This window comes from Carlito syrichta, unplaced genomic scaffold (genome assembly GCF_000164805.1).
Source record: "Carlito syrichta isolate Samal-C Ts95f unplaced genomic scaffold, Tarsius_syrichta-2.0.1 Scaffold87093, whole genome shotgun sequence".
In the NCBI taxonomy this organism is placed as follows: Eukaryota; Metazoa; Chordata; class Mammalia; order Primates; family Tarsiidae; genus Carlito; species Carlito syrichta.
The window spans coordinates 20,536-41,976 of record NW_007031189.1 but is presented as its reverse complement, the minus strand read 5'-3'; the positions used below and the strand labels follow the sequence as shown (position 1 = coordinate 41,976).

General features: G+C 37.4%; 1 protein-coding gene across 3 annotated transcripts; it reads left to right on the top strand.

The window, feature by feature from the left end:
• Positions 1 to 3,159: 3,159 nt before the first annotated feature.
• LOC103259720 (zinc finger protein 585A-like) lies at positions 3,160 to 20,628 on the top strand. Of its 3 annotated transcripts, none has more exons than XM_008057375.1 (5): positions 3,160 to 3,270; positions 5,203 to 5,417; positions 15,794 to 15,920; positions 16,192 to 16,284; positions 18,214 to 20,628. In XM_008057375.1, exons 2-5 carry the CDS (start codon positions 5,346 to 5,348, stop codon positions 20,229 to 20,231), a joined length of 2,310 nt encoding a protein of 769 aa, XP_008055566.1. In that variant the 5' UTR covers positions 3,160 to 3,270; positions 5,203 to 5,345; the 3' UTR covers positions 20,232 to 20,628. The 3 variants fall into 3 exon arrangements, with proteins under 3 accessions (XP_008055566.1, XP_021567651.1, XP_021567654.1); XM_021711976.1 differs by having other exon boundaries at positions 3,202 to 3,270; positions 16,189 to 16,284; XM_021711979.1 differs by lacking the exon at positions 3,160 to 3,270 and having other exon boundaries at positions 5,195 to 5,417.
• The last annotated feature ends 813 nt before the right edge of the window (positions 20,629 to 21,441 follow it).

The following is a 21,441-nucleotide window of genomic DNA, read 5'->3' as shown; positions in this document are numbered from 1 at the left end:
TTTTAAGGTTGAGATACCAAGTTACACTATCACCACACCTATCTTCTTCACAATACTTCCTTGTAAATGTTTTAAAATTTGTTTCCACATTAAATCTTTACAATGAAATTTTCACACAAATACTGAGGCAGGACAGCTAGCATAACTTAGAATAGATAGATGAGTTTTGTTTTTTTTTTTACAGACAGATATAGCTTTAGTAATTGAAAAACATGATAGACACCAAGATACTGACTTATCAGAGCATAACTTTCTGAAACAATACCTATACTGATTAGACTCCCTGCCCCAAAATACAGGATGACAAATACACCCAACTACTGAAATCCCCAGACCCACCCCCTGGAATACAGGGCAGCTGATACACTCAACTACCAAAGCCATAAACAAGATAGAAATAATTATTGGAGACACTGGAACATGCTGTGTCCAAAAGCAACTTAATCAAACGGTAAGACAGTTACTTTTACCATTATTTCAACAATTTCATGTGACACAAGTAAGCTTAGAAGTCAACTTAGAAAAAAAAGATTTAAAAAAACCTTGTGATCAATAGGTTGTAACCCACCACATTCCTCCACAAAACACATAGATTTTTTTTACCCAGAGATTTTTTTGCTTGTTTTATAAGATTACTTAATCCTCATTTTAAAGAATATAAGACATTCAACTAACAATTCCCTGTACTTTTTCTCTTAAAACAATTATATCCTCTCTTGGACATATTTCCTTTTCCCTCCTAATCCTATCTTAAACTCCTACCCAGACTCATTCTAAAATTCTTTTTTGTGACAAAGTAAAAATCTCACAAAACATCTATACTCCCCCCCACTACCCAGCATCAATGCTAAAGAAGAGAGAACATCATAATAAACTCCATTTATCCAAAAATTTCTTCAAAATTGTATCAACATCCCGTTATTCTTGTTTCAGCAATGCACCCCTCCACAATGGAGTTTTTAAAGCTAATGTCATTTCCACATGCCTCTCTAAAAGATAAGTCATCTTTTCTTTAATAGAAACATATTACCAAAAATAAATAACAGTAGTTCTTAGACCTCTGGTAGAAATGTGTGTTCACTAATGGGCTTCCGCGGATATTTCCTTAGACCATATTTTGGGAGGAAAAAGAACTTGGGATGAACAGAGTCCAACTCTCCAACTGGCTCGATATTTAAGCTGAATCCCAGGGAGGGGTATAACTGGCACGAAGCTAGGATATCCAGCATGCCCACATCAGAGTGTAGGTCCAATTCCTTCAAAACAAGTTCCACATCTGTTGGGACAGAGCATTTTCAGTAGTGCATAGGACCTCCCACCACTGTCAAGCAGAACTTCCTAGTAGAAGCTGGGTTGTGAAGAATGTTTAGGAGTTCACCAGGTGAAAATAATTGTAGCTTTACAGCTTCCCACCCAAACTCCCCCAAACAGGTGGGTAAGGGATTGATGACCAAACTTTGACCTTTTTTCTTTACCTTGCCAAATTCCTAACTTTTATTGTAATTTACTCTCCAACCTGGCTCTGGCAGAAAAAAAGGAAAACGAAGTATATTTTGACCCTGCAAAGCTGTCTTTTGGGGACACCAGCATCTTTTAAGACAATTGCCTGCTTCTCTAAAGTCTGCCACCACCCTTAAAGCATCATATACATATTAAGAAATGTGCTCCCTTATTGTTAGATAATTCCATGCTGACTAGCTGTCAGAAAGTTTTTGAATTCGCCTATTGCCTACAGTCTCTGACTACATAGACCAAACCTGTATAAATCTCACATGTATTAATCTATGGTTTCTTGTAGCTTCTGTCTTCCTGAATTGCATATAACCAAGCTACAATTCAACCATGACAGGCACACGAATGCCATGGGCCTGGTCACTCATATTTAGCCAGAATAAACCATCTTAAAATATTTTACAGTGTGGCATCTTTTTGAAAACAGGAGTATTAGCTGTTTCAGAATTTCCATATAGAAGAAGGTAAGGGAAGTGTCAGAGACTGAACATAAGACTTCACTGACACAGTAAAGACATTGTTATTATATCTTAATTTCAGGGTAAGTAAAAATAGCAAAGTTTTCTTTAGGTGTTTTTAGTCGCACATTAAAGACTATAATTTCTTGTTTGTGCGTATTGTAACTGTACCTAGATTTCTACTCCCTTTTCCTTTGCTATCTTCTAGGAGAGGATTGTACTGACCCAACTTTTACCCCATTTCCCAGTGTGGTTTCAACCATTAAAAATTGTACCACCGCCCGAGCCCACAGGTTCGAGAACAGCCCAGTCAACTTGGTGAGACCTAATCTCTACAATAAATCAAAATATTAACCAGGCGTGGTAGCCCGCGCCTGTAGTTCCAGCTACTTGGAAGGCCAAGGCGGGAAAATCGCCGGAGCCCTGCAGGTCGACACTGAGGTGGCCGAGGACGTGCCACTGCACTCCAACCTGGGCGACAGAGTGAGACTCCAACTCAAAAAAGAAAGAAAAAGTTGTACCACCCTTCCTGCTGGATACCACCCATTATGACGTCTCATTGCCTTGCCTGGTGATTTCACCCAGGAGCAAACTCTGACCTTGACCTGTCCACCCTCTCCCTGAGCGGTTGGTGACCCATCCTGATTTCTTCCCTCGTCTGCCTGTAGTTTATCTCAGGATTCCTGGCTTCCCTGTTTCCTGGTGGTTTCTCCAGGCTGTTAATTGTTCTTCACAGTGTGCTTTATTTAGAGAGGTAATTTAGCTTTTCTAAATATAACATAGAGCTCCAGATCCCCATCTTCATTAACTTCCTCCTAAATAGAAGACTTGTCAGGCGAGGGTCACACAGCTGCATTCTATATGTCAATCCCTGTTTCTTACTACGAAACCCGGCGGGAGGCCCAATCTTCCCCTGTACGGAAGGATACACTTTCAAGATGGCGGCCCACGTGTGCGCGGCCATGTTCTCTGCCAGTTAGCGCCACTTACGGAAACTGCCGTTGTCGCTAATGATGTCTGCGCCCTGTTGACTGTTGTCTGAACCCTGCACCGCCATGTTCTCTGCCAGTTAGCGCCACTTACGGAAACTGCCGTTGTCGCTAATGATGTCTGCGCCCTGTTGACTGTTGTCTGAACCCGCTTCCAAGTTAATTCAGAGCATGCGCAGTATCCACCGTTCATAGGGGGAGGTGCTAAAAGTCAGGCCGGAAGTGGAAGTGGTCCTCCAAGGGTTTTTTACGCCGCTGGTGTTCGGAGTGTTTTTATAATCTAATGCCGAGAGGACTCTGTGATGATTTGGGTTGGTCGCGATTAGGGATTCTGTGAAGTCAATAGTAGGGGAGCTGCTCGTGGTTTCAGTTATGGAGATTTTAGGGTTCGGTGATGGGGTGAGGGAGGAGTCTGTGGCACCCGTTGAGGGTTATCTGTAATGTAATAGGGTTTTTTCTGGGCAATAATGGGGCACTCTGAGATGAGTGACTGGGTTTTGGGGGTCAATAATGGGTCAGCAACTGAGGGTCTTTAGGGTTAGATATGGTGATTGGTGAAGACTGTGATCAGCTTGCTTTCTAACCTGAGATGAGAGTTCAGCTCTTTAAATTTCAGCCTTTAACATAAAAGAAACACAAGCTTTGATGGGTTGCATTTTCTTTATTGTGTAAATCAAAGTGGCTTTTTTTAAACTTTTTTTTTAACCTATGAGTTATTTAGAAGTGCATTTTGTTTCAAATAATGTCTGTGGATAATGCTTAAGTTGACAAATTGCTTTATGGCTTAGGTTCTTGGTCAGTTTTCATAAATGTCACATCTATTACATTAAAACTATGTATGTTCTCTATGTGAATTGTTATAGATATTAAGCATATATATATCTTCTTTCAGATTCCTTTTCTGAGAAAGTAAACTACTCACACTGTCCACTTGTCCTTTCTTCTGTCAGTTTATGGTTTATATGTTGAAAGTATATTATTAGAAACAGTTGTGTGTATTTTTAATAATAGATATGACTAAATAGCTCAAAAGATATTGTAGCAATTGAAGTTTCAACCAATAATTCATTTAAACAATCATTTCCCCAATGCTTTCAGCAGCGGATATTACAGCTTTTTAAAAGTTTTATGATTCTGAGGGAAAGTTATATCTAATTGTTCTAATGTGTATTTCTGTTAGTAAAGTTGGCATCTTTTTAGCTAGTTGCCATTTGTTCCCTTTTCTGTGATGTGTCATTCCTTTTTTCAGTTTTTTCTTAGTTAAGTTTTCATGATTAGAAGCAACCTATCATCATATATTGAAAAAATATGTATCTTTATTTCAAGCATTATGGTGTGTTTTAATATATAATTAGGAAATAGCATGTAATCAGAATATCTCTTCTGTTAAAGATTCTATATTTCCTGTCTTTTGTAAAAATACCCCTCCCACCCTGCCGTAGTATTATACAAATACGTAATCCTAAAAGTTATTTTAATATTCTTTTGGATTTAAGATACATATATTTAAATGTTTGGTTCTGTTGGAATACTGAATAGTGTGTGATACAGATCTAGTTTGTTTTGTTCCAGGTATATAGCCAGTCATATTAGCACCATTTATGCAATTAGTGCCTTTTGTCACATATATAGCTCAATATTGTTTGATATTGTTATTGTTTTACTCGTTCTGATTACCTTTTTAAAATATTAAACTTTAGTACCTGATAGTGCATGGTAATAGTTGATATTTATTGCATTATTCTCATGTGCCAGGGAGTGTTGAGTGCTTTACAAGCATTATCTCATTAATTTTCTTGAATATGACATAGGCATTTTTATCATTTCTGAAACTAAAACAGAAGTAACTTCCTTATATTCTCATAGGTGAAAGGTGGCAGGGCTTCAGTTCAAATCTATACAGGTGTTACTCTAAGTCTCATGGTTTTTTCATATTTCACCACAACTAATACCTATTGCAGATATTGTTAAATTTTATAATCTCCACAGCATTGATCTCCACAGTTTTGAAAGTGTAGTTCATACATAGATCAACAGTATCAGCCTTTCCTGGGCACTTGTTGGAAAAGAAAATCCTTGGGCTACATGAAGCAGACCTACTTGAAGGGGATGAGGCAGAGAATTTTAACAAGTTCAAAACCACTACTCTGATTTCTAGCTCAGGGACCTGCATGTTGGTATATCCAGGAAGTTTTTATGTGGTGAATGTTGAATGTCTTACAGTGTGGACATTGCTTTTCCAGGTTTCTTGGTGTCTCTGGAGAGCTCTTGGACCAGATCTTCCTCCAGACTGCAGCCCACCTCTTCCCAGCAGCTCTCCTTGAGTTCATAGATAACTGCTAAGCTTCAGGCTCCTGAGAGAAAAAGGGTTGAGACCTACTTGGCCATGCCAGCTCATTGGACCTCCCCCCAGAAATCTCCAGCCCTGACTTCAGAGGATCATGGCAGCTCCTTTGAGGTGAGGAGCTGACCTAGGGGGTAGGAGTTTATTTCAGGAGTAGATATCCCTGATCTGTGACTAGAGCCTTAGGCCAGGGACAGATGGGCCACAGAAAGCAGATGAACTCTAGACTTGGTGCTCCTGAAACAAATCTTGATCTTTCTGTCAATAATGAGCAACCCATGGGTATTGCCTCCGTCTGTAGAAGCCACCTGTAATGACAGTGAAGAGATAGACTGTCAAGGAAAACTATTGTTTATTTTGTCATTACACTATATTGCTCTTTGGCTGTGAATAGAATTTCTGGTTAGAAGTCATTTTTGTGTGGATTTTAAAAGTATTTCTCCCGTTTCTTCCTAAACTGCCTCCCCAAACACAAATACTTTCTTTTTAAAACTTGTTTTTCAGATGATACTTCTTCATTTCTTTCCTCTGCTATATTCTGTTTCTTTTTTGTCCTCCTTTTTGGGAAATTTTTTCACTTTTGTCTTCCAGCCTTTCTGTTGGGCTTCTCATTACCACTATTAACAGTTTAATTCAACGTTTTAATTTTTTTTCTTTTTTGAGTTGGATGGAGACTCATTCTGTTGCCCAGGCTGGAGTGCAGTGGAATGCTCATGGCCACCCCAGCATTGACCTGCTGGACTCAGGTGATCCTTCTTCCTCAGCCTTCTGAGTAACTGGAACTACAGGTGTGCACTACCGCATCCGGTTAATTTTTTTGATTTATTGTAGAGACGAGATCTTGCCAAGTTACCCAGGCTGGTCTTGAACCCCTGGGCTCAGGCAGTCCTTTTGCCTTGACCTCACAAAGTGCTGGGATTACAGGTTTGAGCCATCATGCCTGGCCAAACATTTTAATTTGAGCCATCATGCCTGGCCCAACATTTTAATTTTTAAAAACTCTAGTTTTCTAAATTTTTATTTTTATTTTGTTTGAGGTGGAGTCTTACTCTGTCACCCAGACTGGAGTGCAGTGGCCGCCACCCAGCCTTGACCTGCTGGGCTCCAGCGATCCTTCTGCCTCAGCCTTCCAAGTAGCTGGAACTATAGGCACGCGCTACCACGCCCAGCTGATTTTTTGATTTATTGTAGAGATGAGGTCTTGCCAAGTTGCCCAGGTGGGTCTCGAACCCTCAGCCTCCCAAAGGCGCAGGACTAAATCTTTTTAATTAACATTCTGTTCTTATTTCATGGGTATAATATTATTTCTTATCCCCCTAAAGGTATTGTGATAGTTTATTGGGAATACTTTAATTTTTTAAATAGGCAGTATATACACTTAGTTCAAAAATCAGAAAACAATAAAAAAGTGGCACACTGAAAAGTACTATCGTGAAATAAATTCATGGGAAAGATGGTACTGTGGTTCACTCTCCTATGTCCTCCACCTACTTCTGTCTCTCAGTATTGATTATCAAGTTTTATTAGTTTTCTTTGGTTGCTTAATTCTTTATACAAGTAAAAACAATTACAGATTTTTTTAAAATTTTGATTTCACAGCATGGACTAGCAGACAAACTTTTTGCACATTGCTTTTTAATTGTTTGGTAAAATAAAATATTATGAACAGTGTAGCAGTAGACATTCATTTCATGTCTTCCCTTTTTATAGGATATATGAGAAGTACTGGTATTTCATTTCAGGATTTTGGTCACATGTAGTGAGGGTCTCAGCTGGGTATCAGTGAACCTCCACTTCTGTTGCTGTTGGACAATTTTAGGATTGGGTATCTTAATAATTTTGTTATGTAGAAGATAGGAATGATGGATTGAGGCTAAAGCTATAATTGGTAAAGAAGCAGCAATTACTAGGCAGAATAAGGAGACTTTTCACTTTTGTGGTCTGACCTATGTTCTGATTTTTAAATTTTTTTTTTTATAGCACCATGAAGAATACTAGGGCTTAGCTGATCTTGCTTGGCCAGCTTCCAGCAACACTGAGGCTTACCTGGTAGTACTAAGCCAACTCTCAGAGGCTACTTTTGTCCTCATTTAAAAATAAAGGAATAGAAAGAGACTGACTCAGAAACAAGAATCAAAAAAAGAGCTAGGGCTGCAATTTTAGAAACAGACCAAAAGGAGTTTAAGATAAAAAATATCTAAAGGGATGAAGAGGTGTTTTTCAAACTTATGAAGCACTAACATAAAGAATTATAAAAATTGTCAATGTTTATTTCACTAATAACGTACCTTTTGAACTATACTAAATAAAAACAAATCCTTAAATGTACCATTGGCCATTTTAACACACTACTCTCAAAAATATTGATCAAAGCAAAAAATAGAAGTCTTTGCTATAGTATTGATTCTGTTTTCTGACCAAGAACATTAAATTAGGAATAAAAAGTAAAATGCTGTAAAATAAAAAAATGTGTGTGTACTTAATGCCATTAAACTTGACACTTAAAAATGACTAAAATGGCAAATTTTGTTATGTATATTTTACCACAATTTAAAAAAATTGTTTATTTACTTATTATTATTTTTTAGTTGGCATCTCACTCTGTCACCTAGGCTAGAATGTAGTTTCACAATCATAGCTCATCTCAGCCTTGATTTCCTGGGCTTAGGTTATCCTTCTGCCTCAGCCTCCCAAGTAGCTGGGACTACAGGTGTGTGACACCACGCCTGGCTAATTTTATTTATTTATTTAGTAGAGATAAGAACTTACTATGTTGTGTCGACTGGTCTTGCACTCCTGGGCTCAAGCAATCCTCTTGCCTCAGCCTCCCAAAATGCTGGGATTACAGGCATGAGCCACCCAGCCTAAAAAAATAAATAATGTATTACACTTTAAAGTTGATGTGGTAAAGCTAAACTGTAGTTAAAGGGAACACATATAGATTTAAGTGCCTTATTAAGAAATCCTGAAAGTTTGAAAAGAAAAAGAAAAAGTATTATGAGTTATGGCTTCAACTGAGAAAGTTAGAAAAGAACAACTCAATAAATATAGTAGTAAGGACTTATGAAAAATAAAGGTAGAAATCAGTCACAGAGACTAAAAATAGTTGACAGAGATGTCTGATGTGTGTAGGGTGTGAATATACAAGTGTATGACGAAGAGAAAAAATTAGAGCACATGTATACTTTTCAGGTATACAGGGACCATTTTCAAAGAAATGTTGATGTTCTAAGTCCCATAAATAGAATTAACACACATTTCAAAAAGACAGTATAATTTCTGAACAAAATTAAATGAAGAAATAAAAAAGGTAGCTTTCAAGCATCCTAATTTTAGATAATAAAATTGTAGACCACTGCAGCCTCGACATGCTAGACTCAGACTTTAAAAAAAAAATTATAAATATCTTTAATATTTTCTCAATGTTCTTTCTTTGTGCTCGTGCCCTCCCCTGAATTCAGTGCCTGTTTTGTACCTTAATCTTCATCTCCACACTAGCTCTCATATCCAGCTGCCTAGTGTATATCCTTATACAGATCCTGTCACCTGAATCTCAGGATGTACAAAATTTAAATAATTTTTTTCTGGCTTCTTTCCCCAGCCTTCACGACTAGTCCTTAAATCCATCTGTGGCACCAGAATTTCCATCGTGGCACAACATTGATAACTAAGAATTATTTCTGAATCCTTTTTCTAACTTTCATACTCAGTATCATTTCTACATCCTTAGTAATTAATGCCAGCTAGTGCTTTACTAAACTCTGGTGTGGCAGTGTGCTCTTTAATGTATGGCTGCCTACCTTTGGCCCTCTTTCCTATCTTGGGGAGATGGATCTCTAATTTACTTTCTAAATAGACTTTATTTTCCTATCTAAAAATAATAATAGTAATGTCAGTTTCCCTCTACATCCTTGTTAAGGCTATAACTTTACCTTAGGTAAGTAAATACAGTTGACCCTTGAGCAATGTGGGATTAGGGGTCCCAACCTCCTTACAATGGAAAAACTTTGTGTAACTTTTGACTCACCCAAAACTTAACTACCATAGCCTACTGTTGACTTACTGATAATATAAACAGTTGATTAACAGATTTGGGATGTCATATGTATTCTATATTGAAAGGTTAAAGAAAGCTAGAGAAAAAATGTTATTAAAAATATCAAAGGAAGAGAAAATATTCGTTAAGTGCAAGTGGGTCATTTTGCAGGTCTTTATCCTCATTGTCTTTACATTGAGGAGGCTGAGGAGGAGGAAGAGAGTTTGGTCTTGCTGTCTTGGGTAGTAGAGGAGGAAGATGTGGAAAAGTTGCAAGGGGAGGCAGGAGAAGCTGGCACATTCGGTATAACTTACTGAAAAAAAAATCTGTTATAAGTGAACTCATGCAGTTCAAACCTGTGTTGTTCAAGGGTCAGCTGCAATTCATATTCTCTAATGAATTATGCAGTGAATCTTGTGACTGATCTTCCAGTCATGCCCATTCAAAAATATTCTGTATGTTATGGAATAATTTTTCTTTAGTAATATAGTTTTAAAAACTTAATTCTGAAATTATTATAAATTCACAGGGAGTTACAAAATATAGTACAGAGTTCCCCCATAAATTTCAGTTTATTGTGGTACCTAATTCTTTTATTCATTGCTGTATTCAATTTGTAAATCATTTGTTGATGTTTGCATCTAAATTCATGAGAGATATTGTGATTTTCTATTTTTATACTGTCTTTGGTTTTGATATTAGAGTCAGTGTGAACTGGCCTTACAAAATGTTAGTTGGGAAAAGTTCCTCCTCTTTTTTTTTCTGGAAGAGTTTGTGTAAAAATGAGACTAATTCCTCTTAACATGTTAGGTAGAATTCTCAGGCAAAACTGGGTGTAGAGATTTCTTTTCAGGAGATTTGATTATTAATATAATTTAATGGTTATAAGATTATCTAGCTTATCTAAATAAGCTAATTCATTTAGCATATCTATTTTTATTTTTATTTTAAAGATGTAAGGTACAATTCAGGGTTAGATATACAAATGGTCATTGTACAGGTAAAATTTGGGCCTCACTTTGGTCTCCACTTCACCTGTTTTGAGATCAGGTACCCTTATTGATGAAGTATTCCACCTCCCACCCCAACCCCCTGGCATTTTCCGCTACTGTCAATCCCTTTTTTGTAGTATTATGATAATTGTTCAGGGTCTACTTATGAGTGTCAACATGTGGTACTCAGTACTTTGTTTCTGTGATAAATCACTGAGTATTATAGACTCAAAATTAGCATGTCTAAATGAGTGTTTACATTTCTTTATTTTCCTTTTTTGTTTGTTTTTTTGAGTTGGCATCTCACTCCATCACCCAGGCTGGAGTGCAGTGGCACACTCATGGCCACCCCAGCGTTGACCTGCTGGGCTCCCACAATCCTTTCACCTCAGCCTTCCAAGTAGCCAGAACTATAGGCACGCACTACCATGCCTGGCTAATTTTTTATTTGTTGTAGACGAGGTCTCACCAAGTTGCCCGGTCTGGTCTCCAACCCTTGGCTCAGGCAATCCACTCGCCTCGGCCTCCTAAAGTGTTGGGATTACAGGCTGAGCCACCGAGCACAGCCTTATTTTCTTTTTAGTGGCTGCTGGATCTATAATGATATCTCCTGTTTTATTCCTGACATTGGTGTTTTGTGTCTTTGTCAGTGTGTTTGACTAATAGGTTAGTCAGAAAAATTGTATTAGTTTTTTTTCCTCCAAACAACCAACTGGATTGTGTTTTATTTATATATTTTTTTTCGGTTGCATTGATTTTTGCTTTTTATACTTTTCTTTTTCTCCTTACTTTGGGTTTGTTTTGCTCTTCCTTTTTAGTTTCTTGAATAGGAACTTATATTGATTTGTGACCTCTCCTTTTTTCTAACACAAGCATTTAGTGCTATAAGTTTTTCTTTTTGTCTTGCTTTGTCTGTATACAGTATATTTTGATAGATTACCTTCTTTAAATTCTATGTATTTTTAAAATTAATTCTGAACTTTCCTCTTTGAATTATATATAGGTCATTTAGCAGTGTGTTGTTAACTTCCAAGTGTTTTGTTGTTTTTTTAAAATAGCTCTTATTATTATTTTCTAATTCCCTTGGAGATATTTTGTTGTCTTTCTTTCTGTTACTGATTTTTTTGTTTGATTCCCTCATGGGACATACTTTGTCTTATTTTAATTCTTTAAAATTTTTTGTGGTTTGTTTCACAGCCTAGGATATGGTCTGCCTTGGTCATTTTTCTATGAGAGATTGAAAATAATGTGTATTCTGCTGTATTGTTGGTTGCAGTATTCTTTCCGTATCACCTAGCTACGTTGCTTCTTCTGTATCCTTTATGATTTCCTTTCTAGTATTTCTGTAAATTGCTGGGTGTGAGGGTGTTCAAGTCATTAGTATACTTTCTTTAAATGTATATAACTGGCTGGGCACAGTGGTTCATGCCTGTAATCCTGGCACTTTGGGAGACTGAGGCAGGAGGATTGCTTGAGCCCAGGAATTCAAGACCAGCCTAGGTGACATAGCAAGACCATGTCTCTATAAAAATTAAAATTAAAAATAAATGTCTATAACTTCAGGTGGAAATAGCCATTTTATCAACTATGCATTTCCAAATTTAAGTATGTACAAATTTTAAGTATAAAGAGACTAGTATAAGAAACTCTTTTACTTATTGTACCTATCACCCGGTTTCAGTTGTTATCAATGTTCTACCATTTTTATTTCATCTAAAACCACCCTCCTACCCACCTGCTGTATTATTTTAAAACAAATCTCAAATACTATGTTTTCTGTAAAGATACTGAGATATGTATCTCTCATGGTGAAAATTCTTTCTTTTTTTCTTTTTGTTTAGCATAACTAGGAAGCCATTGTCACATCTAAAACAAAATCACAGTAGTTCTTTCATACAGTCCAGTACCCATTGTTTGAATTTCTCTAAATGTGTCATAAATATTTCCTTAATATTGGTTCATTTTAATTAGGAGTCAGACAGGGCTCACAAGTTGTATTTGGTTAGTTAAGGCTATTTTAATAAAGAAAAGACTACCATCCATCTTTTTTCTCTTGTCATTGTTTTATTTATTTATTTATTTTTTTACAGAAATAGTCATTTGCTACCTCCTGGATTTAACCAATAGTTTATATCAGCTAATTTACAGGTTCTTCATATTGTTCAGTGTGTTCCTGCCTTTTTCACACTTTTCACAGTGAGTTAGGTCTGGATGCTTGATGAGATTTTGGGTTAATTAATTATTTTTTTGGCAAGAATACTTCATAGGTGGTATAATTAAATTAATTATTGTATCATGTCAGGAGGCACATGATATTTGCTTTAGTGGATGCAGACATTATTAACTGATGCATTCATTGAAAACTTTTCTTGAGCCTGCCAACTGAAAGACTTGAGCAGCCATTATTGATTATTGTCTACATCTCTTATTTCTTTAGTAGTGGTAAATGATGATATTTTAATTTTATCCTAACTTCTTTATCAGCTAGATTCAATCTACAAAGAACTTCTTCTTGTCAGCTGATTTGTTATCCTACAATAAAGAACCTGTAGAAAAAAAGTTCCTTTAAGATATAAATCTAATTACCTTAGTTATCTTTTCTTAAAGTAAAAAAATCTTGTCTATAATCAGACAGTTTTTCTTATAACTACCCTTCTGACACATTATGCAGTCTTCTCTCCATTTATATATTGTTATTTGTTGTTTCCTAAACTCATTCTGTATTTTCCTGTCTCTCTACCTTTGTTTCCTGTCTTTTCTGGAAAGTGTCCTCCTCATCCCATGTTCTGTATTACTTGGCTTATCTTCGAACTTAAATTCTTCAACCTTGTGGTAAAATAACTGACTCCATGACGTAGAAGTCATTTTTTCTTCTCTTGGGCCCTCTGTATTCCACATAGAGGTTTACCTTTCAACACCTTGATGAATTTTTGCCTTCCTTTTTTTTTTTTCTTTTTAAAAATTTTACACAATTTAAATTTTATACAATTCAGGGCTAGATACGCAAAGTCATTGTGTAGGTAAAGTTTGGGCCTCAATTTGGTCCCCACTTCACCTCGTTTGAGATCAGGTACCCTTATTGATGAGGTGTGCCCCCCATGCCCGGCAGTTTCCCACTACTGCCAATCTCTTTCTTGTAGTATTATGATAATTGTTCAGGGTCTGCTAATGAGTGGGAACCTAGGACACTCAGTTCTTTGTTTCTGTGATAGATTACTCAGTATTATAGACTCAGTTCATCCAAGTTGCTGCAAAGTTCATTTTTTTTTTTTTTTTTTTATGGCTGAGTAATCTTCCATTGTGTATATGTACCATATTTTTTTAATCCAGTCCAGTTTCATTGGCAGCATGGTTGGTTCCATGTTTTTGCTTTTGTGAATCGTGCTTCAATAAACATGCCTGCGCAGGTATCTTTTTTGTAGAATGCTTTGAGTTCCTCTGGGTATATTCCCAGAAGGGGGATTGCGGGGTTGTATGGAAGGTTGATTATTAGCTCTTCTAGGAATTGCCAAACTGTTTTTCACAGAGGTTGTACTAGTTTACATTCCCACCAACAGTGTAGAAGTATTCCCTTTACCCCACATCCTCTCCAGCATCTTTTGTTTTTTGAGTTATTGATGACCATCCTGACTGGCGTTAGGTGGTATCTCAGTGTGATTAGTGAGGCTGAGCATTCTTTTTTTTCAGTTGGAGTCTCACTCTGTCGCCCAGGCTGGAGTGCAGTGGCACGCTGCTCACCGCCACCACAGCCTCGACCTGCTGGGCTCAGGTGATTCTTCTGCCTCAGCCTTCCAAGTAGCTGGAACAACAGGTACATGCCACCACATCCAGCTAATTTTTGTGATTAATTGTAGAGACGGGGTCTCACCAAATTGCCCAGGCTGGTCTCAAATCCCTAGGCTCAGGCAGTCCTCTTGCCTTGGCCTCCCAAAGTGTTGGGATTACTGGCTAAGTCACTGTGCCCAGCCTGGCCATTTTTTAATGTATCTGTTGGCTGCTCATATATCTTCTTTTGAGAAGTGTCTATTCTTATTCTTATCTTTTGATCATTTTGTAATAGGCCTGTTTTTTGTTTTCTTTTTGGCATGTTTGAATTCCTTGTAGATCTTGGATGTTAGGCCTTTGTCAGAAATACAGTTGGCAGATATTTTTTCTCATTCTATGGGCTGTCTCCCCACTCTCTTGATGGTTTCTTTGGCTTTTCAGAAGCTTGTCTATTTGATGAGGTCCCATTTGTCTATCTTATCTCTTATGGCATGGGCATTTGGAATTTAGATCAGGAATTGGTTGCCAGTTCCAATTTCCATAAGGGTGTCTCCTGCGTTTTCTAAGGTTCTTGTAGTTTGAGGTTTTACATTTAGGTCTTTGATTCATTTAGAGTTGATGTTTGTATATGGTGATAGGAAGGGGTCTTGTTTTAATCTTCTGCGCGTGGTCAGCCAGTTTTTTTTTTTCCAGCACCATTTACTGAATAAGTTCCTCTACCCAGTGGTTGTTAGTGAAGGTTTTGTTGAAGATGAGTTGGTTAAGAAATTGGGATTTTGCTTCCAGAATCTCTATCCTATTCCATTGGTCTATATGCCTGTTCTTGTACCAATATCAGACTATTTTGATTATTGCAGCCTTATTATAATAAAGTTTAAAGTCTGGAAGTATAATACCTCCTACTTTGTTTATTTTGCTGAGGATTGTTTTGGTTATTCATTGCCTTCTTTTTTTCAAACTTCGGTGGTTAATTTCCCAAGGAAATTAGAAACATAAATAGTTCACTTATATTTTCCCCAGACTAATATAATGGCTATTCCTAAACTTCTCAGAAAATGTATCACAGGTCATTTATCTAGTTGCTAGAAGAGTAAAAGGAGAACCTATTTCAAATACCAGATTTGAAAAATGAGTAATTGGTTGACTATAGTGTAGTACAAATAGCAGAAATTCTTTATTGGATTTCTGTCTTCCACAAAATATGTAAAACTGAATATTTAATACACTATATGAAATATTTCTTAAAGTTCCTGTATTACACAGGTGTATACATTTATCTAAACTTCTAATGATATATTAAAGATGGTTGCATTTCATTGTGTGTAAATTTTACCTTAAAAAGGTAAACAACTATTCTACTCTAGTTAATGACTTGCATTTTTTTAGTGCTTGGGAGTGTAGTGATATCTGCAATTTACTTAGAAATCCACAGAAAATATAAAATGGATCAGTGTATGATAAAGCAAGTAGAGTAAAATGGTAATGATAGATTCTAAGTGGTGGGCATGCAGGTTTTTGCTGTACAACTCTTAAGTTTTTCATATATTTGAAAATTCTCAAAATATTAGGGAAATGGGGAGCAGGTTTTTAAAAAGAGGTAAATGTAAAAGAACAAAAGCTGTATTCTATATTCTTAAATATAGTCTCTCCATCCCCCAAAGGTAACTATTCACATTGAATAGGAATTGCCCTTACAGGGATCAGTGTCCTTCAGGGATGTGGCTATAGATTTCAGCAGAGAGGAATGGCAGCACCTGGACCCTTCTCAGAGAAACCTATACCAGGATGTGATGCTGGAGACCTACAACCACTTGCTCTCAGTAGGTAAGCACAGTCATCTTAGTATCTGAAAGGAGGCCTCACTGAGAGTGTTTCCATTCTCAGTTGATGAATGCTATAAGGCATCTCAAGTAGGTGATGGTTTTGTCCGTGATTTATCTAGGATTCTCAGTCTCTTTGGCACTTAGAATATTGCTCTGTTCTCAGAAATATATGGTTTATAAAAAACAGACATTCATTGAACAGTAAGACTTTATTGGTTGGATTCTGAAACATAATTATCTGGACCCAGACCTTTATCATTTCCCATAAGCAGGGTATCAAGTTCCTGAACCAGAGGTTTTCATGTTGGAGCAAGGAAAGGAGCCATGGACATTGCAGCGTGAGAGCCCACATCAGAGCTGTCCAGGTGAGTGAGACTCAGGTAGATGAGAGACCAAGGAAGAAATTTCAGCTGTCTTATGAAAGACTGGCACCTTTGAAATGATATTAAGATGACTCTTCTGGAAGGTTCTAAATTGTATTGCTTGATGTTGGCCTTTCAGATAACTTAATGCTTTCTACCTGGAGGACCTTTGTCATTTCTGCCCCCTTTGTTGGTGTTTTGGGTTCTGAAGCATGTACCAGTCTGCCTCTTTTTTTTTTTTTTTTTTTGAGTTGGAGTCTCACTCGGTCACCCAGACTGGAGTGCAGTGGCAGCTCCTGGCCACCTCAGCCTCACCTGCTGGGCTCCAGCGATCCTTCTGCCTCAGCCTTCCGAGTAGCCAGAATTACAGGCATGCGCTACCACGCCCGGCTGATTTTTTTATTTATTGTAGAGATGAAGTCTCGCTGCCCAGGCGGGTCTCGAATCCGCGGGCTCAGGCAATCCACTCACCTCAGCCTCCCAAAGGCGTGGAATTACAGGCTGAGCCACCGAGCCCGGCCAGTCTGCCTCATTAAAGCTCTTTCTTTCTTGGTTATATTTCTTTTCTCTAACATTCTTGTTTTTTTCTACCTTTCCCATAGACTTAGAGTCTTTTGTTATACATTCAGTCATTCATGGATCTGCTTTCTTTCAATATTACTATGTCACACACTCCCACTCCTGCTATTCCCCTTTTCTTTCTTTCTGTCTCACTGTGAGATGCCTCAGAACCTTATCTCCAGTTAAGTTCTCCTCCTATTTTCTCCATAGAAACTGCTTGGGGATTTCTCACTTTCTCCCAGTTTTCCATGCTTTCATCCTAATGATAATATGGAGCTCGTTGTCATGTAATATTTGGAAGTACCTTTCTGCAATATTTGACATTATTCCTGACATTTCTTCTAATGTTGTTTGAGTCCACACTGACGAGGGTCTACTACCTGATTAGTTATTTGTTTGTTTGTTACTGCTTTATTTTTGTCTTTCACTTGAGGTTTCAGTTTAACCACCTCAGTTTAGGACACAGTATCATCATGAGTCTGGGTGAAGATTCTCTCTTATTTTATTTTTGTAATATATTCCCTTATCTCTTTTGCCACACCCATCTCCTTTCCCACCATAAAGCACTGCTTTACATGGTGGAAACATTTTTTAATCATGTGTGCATATTGTAAAATTTAAAGTAACTTAGGGGTATATATCACCAGTTTATATAAATGTTACTATGCTATATATCTTGTTCTTGGTCTTACTTTTTTCACATCTATCCAAGGTGCTATTTGTTCATTTAGTTTATTTCTTTAACTGCTGAATTGTATCCCAGAGTATTTCCTATTGATACTGTTGCCAACCTTCTCATCAAATGACTCACCCTTACCCCTTTTTATTGTGTTTAACCTGGATGAACCATTTGTACCCTCCCTCTAGTCTCTGCTTCTTTCTTTGAGCTAAAAAAAAAAATCACTTGTTTATCTTTCCAGAAGGGAAGTTTGAGTTTCAAACCTTACAGCGATTTAGGGATTCTCTAGGAAAAAAATAAAAAGGTTTCTTTTTACATTGAAAGGCGAGGTGGTGATAGAAATGATGTGAGGTTAAGTTTCATGCTAGAAGAATTGTGGCAGATTGATGACCACCAGATAGAGAGCTATTAGCAAAGATAAAGTAAATCTTTAAGTGATGTTGCTTTCATCAAGAAAATATTGATTACAAAGAGACAATATGAATATAAGAACTGTAGAAGAATAATTCATGTGAGCCCAAACATTATTTCTTCCTCTCTCAAAGACCGCATCAGTTTACTCTTTTAGAAATGGTTTGAAGCATAATATAGATTTGCACAGTCAAAATGAAAATAATGTGTCACAGAATATTAAAAGATTTCTGAATATGGTAAAATGTCTTCCTATACTGACCATGAATGTACTCCAACAGGAGAGAAATTATGGGATCATAATCAATATGGAAAAATCATCAATTATAAACAAGTATCCTCTCAGCATCAAAAAATTCATCTTGGGGATAAATTCTATAAATGTGCCGAATTTGAAAAGATCTTCACCCAGAAGTCACAGTTCAGGGTACATCTGAAAGTTCATACAGGAGAAAAACTTTATGTATGTGTGGAATGTGGGAAGGCTTTTGTACAGAAGACAGAATACATTACACATCAGAAAACCCACACTAGAGAGAAGCCCTACAAATGCAATGAATGTGGAAAATCCTTTTTCCAAGTATCTTCTCTCTTCAGGCATCAGAGAATTCATACCAGAGAAAATCTCTATGAATGCAAGGAATGTGGAAAAGGCTTCCCTTATCACTCAGATCTCAGTATACATCAGAAAATTCATACTGGAGAGAGACACCATGAATGCAGTGATTGTGGCAAAGCATTCACACAAAAGTCTGCACTCAAGATGCATCAGAAAATTCATACAGGTGAGAGATCCTATATATGTATTGATTGTGGCCAGGCCTTTATCCAGAAGACACAACTGATTGCACACCGAAGAATTCATACTGGAGAAAAGCCATATGAGTGCAGTAACTGTGGGCAGTCCTTCATTTCCAAGTCACAACTTCAGGTACATCAACGAATTCACACAAGAGTGAAACACTATATGTGTACTGAATATGAGAAGGTCTTCAGCAATAGTTCCAACTTTATTTCACATGAGAAAGCTCAAATTAGAGAGAAATCTTCCATATGTACTGAATGTGGGAAAGCCTTTACCTATAGGTCAGAATTGATTATACACCAAAGAATTCACACTGGAGAGAAACCTTATGAATGCAGTGACTGTGGAAAAGCCTTCACTCAGAAGTCAACACTCACAGTACATCAGAGAATTCATACAGGAGAAAAATCATATGTATGCATGAAATGTGGGCTGGCCTTCATCCGGAAATCACACTTGATTGCACATCAGATAATTCATACTGGAGAGAAACCTTATAAATGTGGTCACTGTGGGAAATTATTTACTTCTAGTTCACAACTCCATGTGCATAAACGAATTCACACAGGAGAAAAACCATATATATGCAATAAATGTGGGAAAGCATTCACCAACAGGTCAAATCTCATTACACACCAGAAAACTCATACAGGAGAGAAATCTTATGTATGTTCCAAATGTGAAAAGGCTTTTACTCAGAGGTCTGACTTGATAACACATCAGAGGATCCATACTGGAGAGAAACCTTATGAATGCAGTACCTGTGGAAAAGCGTTTACCCAGAAATCCAACCTAAATATTCACCAGAAAATTCATACTGGAGAAAGGCAGTATGAATGCCATGAATGTGGAAAAGCCTTCAACCAGAAATCAATACTCATTGTGCATCAAAAAATTCATACAGGAGAGAAACCCTATGTATGCACAGAGTGTGGAAGAGCCTTCATCCGGAAGTCGAACTTTATTACTCATCAAAGAATCCATACAGGAGAGAAACCTTATGAGTGCAGTGATTGTGGCAAATCCTTCACCTCCAAGTCTCAGCTCCTGGTGCATCAGCCAATTCATACAGGAGAGAAACCCTATGTGTGTGCTGAGTGTGGCAAAGCCTTTAGTGGCAGGTCAAATCTCAGCAAACACCAGAAAACTCATACTGCAGAAAAGCCCTACATCTGTTCTGAATGTGGAAAGACCTTCAGGCAGAAGTCAGAGTTGATTACACATCATAGAATTCATACTGGAGAGAAACCTTATGAATGCAGTGACTGTGGGAAATGTTTCACTAAAAAATCACAGCTCCAGGTGCATCAGCGAATTCACACAGGAGAGAAACCTTATGTGTGTGCTGAGTGTGGGAAAGCCTTCAGCAACAGATCAAATTTGAATAAACACCAGACAACACACACTGGAGACAAACCCTACAAGTGTGCTATCTGTGGGAAAGGCTTTGTTCAGAAATCATTGCTCAATGTACATCAGAATGTTCACAACTGAAACAGACTGAGAAAACCTCATTGAGGAGAGGTTTGAGTGTACATTATTGAATCCATGCAGCAGAGGGATATGTATATTATCATAAGAGAAATGCCATCATCAGAATGTCACACATTACTTTGAAAAGAGGGCCTCTGAGAAGGCACTGAATTAGGCGAGGGAACTTTTTTCACATTGTCACCAATCTCATTAAACCTTGGGGCGTTTATAGTGACAAGAAATTGAGCCAATTTGGTGCATAGAAAAAGCCTTCTCATGAAAAATAAGATGGAACACTTACCAGATTTTTCATAAGAAAAGTTGCACTAAGTTACGTTAATGATAATCCTGTTTACTGTGGAATAGGTGTAGTACCAACAAATCGAATGGTAAACCAACTAATGTAAACAATAGTGATAAATACTCTGAGTTATTTGTTGCAGAATACTTTATCTAACAGAATCTTGACTATTTTTCAATCTTTTGAATCTAACACAGTTGTTCATATCCAATATCCCATTGAGTATTCCTATCAAAAAAGAGATACTGGAATAAAAAATTTTTTTGTATACAGACACAAACCTCAGAGTGTATATTGAAGCCACATTTTCATCTAGCACTGTGGCTTATAACCCCCCCATTAGCCACCATGAGTCTCTGAACCTGACAGACCCTCAGCACATTGTCTTTTGACCCCCAGCATAGTGTCATGTGAATTCACGCCACCCTCAGAAAAGCTTCCAAGGTAAGAGTTTTCAGATCACCTGGGTTAACTGAAATGTCCCTTCTGTTATCTTAGTTTTTCTAACTCATTTGCTCATCTTAATAATATGTCTTTCATAATAATAATTCAGTAACTTATATTAACCAACACTATATGTACATTGTCAGTTTTGTTCATTTTTGTGTCATGTACTCCACAAGGACCTTCTCCCTCATGTGCCTCAAACATCAGTTCACTTCTTGCCTCAGGGCCTTTGCATTTGCGGTGTCCTCTACAAAGAGCACAATTTTTAATTATATCTGTGGCTTGCCCTCATGTCTTTCCTTCCATGATATTTTCCTCAGGCCTTCCCTGCCTGCCTGGTTTAAAATTCTAGGCCCTCTCCTTTCCTCCTTTATTCTTCTCCAAAGCACTTGCCACGATAATACCCTATATGTTTATGGCTTCCACACTACAGTACTCCCCCTATTTTGTTCACCACTGTGAACCTAGACCCATTCTTGCCAT

Coding starts and splice junctions, on each gene's coding strand:
- LOC103259720 (XM_021711976.1), top strand. CDS start 5,346: ATGCCAGCTCATTGGACCTCCCCCCAGAAATCTCCAGCCCTGACTTCA. Junction 5,418..15,793: donor ATCATGGCAGCTCCTTTGAG/GTGAGGAGCTGA, acceptor TTGCCCTTACAG/GGATCAGTGTCCTTCAGGGA. Junction 16,285..18,213: donor CCCACATCAGAGCTGTCCAG/GTGAGTGAGACT, acceptor GTACTCCAACAG/GAGAGAAATTATGGGATCAT.